Below are 5013 nucleotides of genomic sequence, written 5' to 3'. Positions count from 1 at the left end.
CTCTGTGAGTTTGAGACCAGCCTGGTCTACAAGAGCTAGTTCCAGGACAGGCTCCAAAACCACAGAGAAACTCTGTCTCGAAAAACCAAAAAAAAAAAAAAAGAAGAAAGATTCACTAGCCCCACAATGTATCTGAATGTCATTCCTTTATCTGAGTGTCATTCCTTTAAGGCTGAATGATACTCTGTAACATAAACTTTACATCTTGTTGATGACATGCTGGTTGTTTGTGATGTCGACTGTTACATGTCTATTAACATGGGTATAAAAGGATCTTGGTCCTTGCTTTCAAATCTTGTAATTTGGGGCTGCAGAGAGAGCTCTTGTAGAGAACCCAGGTTCTGTTCCCAGCTCCTAAATGGTTTCTTCAACCATGCATAACTTCAGTTCCAAGAGACCCGGTGCCATCTTCTGGCTTCTCAAGTATGCACACACATAGTGGCACACATGGAGTTTTGCTTTAAACTTTTTGAGGAACTGACATAATGTCTTCTGATGGCTGTATCGTTTTATATTTCTACTAGTTCGCAGGGGTTCTGGTTCTTTTACCGAACATTCTGACATTTTGGTTAGGAGCCTAGCCTTTAATGCCCCAACCGTCTCTCCAGTCCCATGGCACATGCTTGTAATACCAGCATTGGGGAGGTGCTAACAGGCAGGGTCCTGTTTGCTGACTGCCAGTCTAGCCTCTTAGAAAGTTTCAGGCCATTGAGAGACTCTGTCTTAAAACACGAATTCTTGAAAATGACACGTGAGGTTGACCTCTGGCCCCCACATACTATGAACATGCATGCGTATACACACAAAATTTATATATCCTTTAAAATATTTTCAAAGATATCTTATATGCATGCTTATATTGAAAGCATCTGAAATATATTAAAAACCACATGTGCTCAGCTGCCAGAGCCACTGTTCCCAGAAAGTCTGAACTTCTTGCCTTTAATCTCTAATTTTTAAAAAAGATTATTTTAGCCAGGTAATGGTGGTACATGCCTTTCATACCACCACTCGGGAAGCAAAGACAGGCGGAACTCTGAGTTTGAGGCCAGCCTGGTTTACAGAGCTAGTTTCAGGACAGCCAGAGCTACATAGAGAGACCCTGCCTAAATAAATAAATGATTATTTTGCTTTGTGTGTATGGGTGTTTGCCTGCGTGTATGTGAGTGCACTATGTCATGCAGTGCCCATGGAGGCCACAAGTGTTGCATCCCCGGAGTTACAGAGAGTTGTGAGCTGCCATGTGGGTGCTTGGAACCTAACCAGGGTCCTCTGGAGGAGAAGCCAGGGCTCTTAACCACTGAGCCATCTCTCCAGTCCCAAGATTTCATCTTTTTTGAAATTAACATTTCCAGTGATTACTCACTATTAATATTTTGTTAATTAGCTACAGGTGAGAGATGCAACAGACATTTGGCAGCGAAATCTATAGCTGTGGTTAAAATTAGGATTTTCTTCCATGGGGATGGGGCCTAGAACACCCTAGGCAAGCGTTCTACCACACAGCTATATTCCCACCCATTGGGTTAGAGTTGAATGAGACCAGGCGCAGCACCAGGAGGTGGGCGCTGGCTGCTCTGGCACTCAGGAATGGGATACTTTTGTCCTGTGCTAAAAATACCATGAGGTTTCACCTTGTGTGCTTTCAAAGGTGTTTGACCAGAGTGCGCTGTCAACAGAAGCCAAGGAAGAGATGTACAAACTGTACCCTAATGCCCGGAGGGCTCACCTCAAGACGGGAGGCAATTTCCCCTACCTGTGCAGGAGTGCAGAGGTCAATCTTTATGTGCAGGTAAGGCCAGCCTGAGATCCACAGCACTTGTAGAGACCCCCAAGGCAACTCTCCCTCGGCAGCCCTTTTCAGGATGAGCAGCCTGCATTCCCGCACTGTGACCTTGCTTCCTGGAGACAGGGAATTCAGCTATAGCAAGACACCATCTGAATGGGAACAGTCAGCAGTCTCAGAAAATGAGGTGATCTAATTATGCACTATTGGCAAAAATAGAAACACACTCCATTCTCTCAAGAGATTATAGAATAGGGTGACAAGTGACTGCCTTGATGATTTGGCAAGAAGCATCAGGTGCCTTCCATAGCAAGTCCTGTCTTTAGTGCTCCCGTGCACTCATGGAAGTAGATCCTAAGGAGGTGATCCTAAACAGAGAATAGTGGTGCCCGGGGATGCTCATCATGCCACGGACCACAGAAGGAAAGACTGGAAGGACCTCCCACCACTGCGGAAGGCGGGACAGGCATCTGCTGGTGGAGCAGCATGTCTAAGAAGGGCTGAGGAGATGGCTCAGTGGTTAAGAGCACTTGCTGCTCTTGCACATGATCTGAGTTTGATTCCCAGCACCCACAGTGTAGCTCACAGCCATCTCTAACTCCAGTTCAAGAGATCTAACACCCTCCTCAGCCTCCACGGGCATCAGGCGTACATGTGGCATATATACACACATGTGAGTAGAGTACTCATATAATTTTTAAAAAGAAAAGATGTTTATGAAGGGCTAGCAAGGTGGCTCTGTTAAAGCATTTGGCATTCAGGCGTGAGGACTTTAGTTCAGACTCTCCAGAACTCACATAAATGACTGGTGCACATGGTTGCCTACCTGGACTTCAAGCCTGGGAAGGTAGCATCTGGGGATTCCCCAAAGCAAGCTGGGGACTAGCCATACCAGGGTGCTGGAGAGATGGCTCAGCAGTTCTTCCAGAGGACCCCAGTTCTACTCCCAGCTCCTAGTGGCAGCTGACAACTGAAACTCCAGGTCCAGGGGATCCACTTCTTCTGGTCTCCATGGGTGCTGCATGAATACAACGCTTAGACATGCATGCAGGCAAATCACCTGTACACATTAAAAAGACAGACCATATTAGAGAGCTCTGGATTTGATTGCGACCACCTTCCTCAGTGAGTCAGATGGAAAGTGATTGACCTTGATCCTCTACAGAAAGCCCCACATGTGCCCACAAATGCAAAGTACATATATACTCTATACATGGGGGCCGTGGGGGTGAGGATGTCCATGAAAAGTTGTCAGGAACATAGAGAAGCTGGCTTTGAAAGAACAAAATAATTTGATGCCAAAGGTCCCACCATTTCTCTGGTCAGGCACAGTGGTGCATAGTTGTAACCATAGAACTTTGAGGCCAACGGGGGGGCGGGGGGGGTGTAAGTTCAAGGCCGGTCTCAGTGACATAGTGAAACCCATATTCTTGTTTTCCAGCTTTTCTCTAGTTCCCTGTACTGGTGTGTAATTCTAGGAAATTTTTATGTTTTCTCACCACGCTTGTTAATAACGTGCTGCGCCTTCTGTAATATAGTCACTGAGAAATGAAGGTGCTGGGCTTGGAGAGATGATGGCTCGGTTGGTAAAGTGTTTGCCATGCAAGGATGACGACCCGAGTTCCGTCCCCATAATACAAGTTTTTAAAAAGTTGGGTATGGTGGCACAGCATCTGGGGGCACAGACAGGAGCCCCCGGGGTTTGCTGGCAAGTCAGCCTTGCCTATTTGTCAGACTTGAAGCCTTTGAGAGACTGTCTCAAAAGACGAGAGGACAAGTGAAAGACCTGCCACCAAGCCTGACACACACACACACACACACACACATGAAATAAGGAGAGTGTAATATTTTAGAGTTCTGAAGAGCGGCACTGATGTTGACCTCTGGCCTCCACATACACTCACCAAGAAGGTTCGGGACTGAGATGGGGTGTCCTGGTGGTGGAGCACTTTGCCTAGCACCCTGAAGCCCCCTTCGTGTCAGCACCATAAACAACACTAATAATAACCCAAGTTGTTCTGCACTTTCCCAGATACATTTGCTGCAGTTCCATGGAACCAAATATGCCGCCATCGACCCATCAGTGGTCAGTGCAGAGGAGCTAGAGGTGCAGAAAAGCCGCCTCGGCCTCAGCCAGGAGGAGCCGTAGGCGGGCTCGCAACACGCCGAGTACAATCAGTTCAGGTTCATCAGGCACACTGGGCCTTACTGTTTCAGAAGGAGGACTGATGGTCATTTTCACGACATGCGTCAGCTCTTCTAAGCCAGTGTGACTGTCCCCTCTCCAGGATTGTTTCATTTTTTTTTTAAACTTTTGAATTTTAAGAACTTTTGAAGACTCCCATTTTAAGAATTGTGAAAATTTTACTACCAAAAGCTTTCTCCCCTGTTGTGTGTTCATTTCAAAGGCTTGGGATCATGTGATGTTTTTTCTTCCGTTTTTTCCCACTTTCTGTGTTCCTCACTGTAAAGGCTGCACCTCCAGACTGGAAGAGGAACACCACCTATTTTATGCTTTCCTGGGATAACCAGGTGCCAAGGCCAGCAGCCTGCTGGCCACTCCCTCCAAAACCACTATTTTTGTTTCCAACTGAGCACACCATTTTGAGTATTAGCGGCTGTATTTCTAGACATTACAGTCATTTGGAATAAAAACTGAATTTCAGTGAATGGCTCTTGTGGTTACTGTTGCTTGCACAGCTGGCTGCTGGCCAGTGCCATGTGACTTTGGGGAAACTGCTCCATCCTGCTGGCACTGATGGCTGATGGCGCAGTCAGAGGTGCTGTTACCGCGTCTCCCACTGTATGCCACATGCGTTTCTCTCCATCTTCCTCACTAATGGAGTTTTTAGAAAAGAGATAGGGTCTAATTTAGGCTAGGCCTCCATCCCCCAAGTGCTGTTTTTTTTTATTATTTATTTATTATGTATACAATGTTCTGTCTGCATGTGTGCCTGCCCGCCAGGAAAGGGCACCAGACCTCGTTACAGATGGTTGTGAGCCACCATGTGGTTTCTGGGAATTGAACTCAGGACCTCTGGAAGAGCAGCCAGTGCTCTTAACCTCTTGAGCCATCTCTCCAGCCCCAACATGTTTTTAATACATAGGGAAGAAATAGTTTAATAAAATGTTCCCATCTGTTGATTCAGTTTAAAAAATTTTCAACCTTGGGCTGGAGAGATGGCTCAGTAGTTAAGAGCACTTGCTGCTCTTCCAGAGGACCCAGG

General features: G+C 46.5%; 1 protein-coding gene across 1 annotated transcript in view; it reads left to right on the top strand.

Moving 5' to 3' along the window:
- Positions 1 to 4456, top strand: part of Spg21 (SPG21, maspardin) — a 33863-nt gene extending 29407 nt beyond the window's left edge. The window contains exons 8-9 of the mRNA XM_005347758.3: positions 1652 to 1792; positions 3819 to 4456. Of these exons, the coding sequence (XP_005347815.1) occupies positions 1652 to 1792; positions 3819 to 3935 (258 nt within the window). The 3' untranslated portion in view covers positions 3936 to 4456. The remainder of the gene's footprint in view (positions 1 to 1651; positions 1793 to 3818) is intronic.
- The last annotated feature ends 557 nt before the right edge of the window (positions 4457 to 5013 follow it).

This window comes from Microtus ochrogaster, chromosome 5 (assembly GCF_000317375.1).
Source record: "Microtus ochrogaster isolate Prairie Vole_2 chromosome 5, MicOch1.0, whole genome shotgun sequence".
In the NCBI taxonomy this organism is placed as follows: domain Eukaryota; kingdom Metazoa; phylum Chordata; class Mammalia; order Rodentia; family Cricetidae; genus Microtus; species Microtus ochrogaster.
The sequence above is the reverse complement of the archived record's forward strand: the minus strand, read 5'-3'. Positions and strand labels throughout refer to the sequence as shown.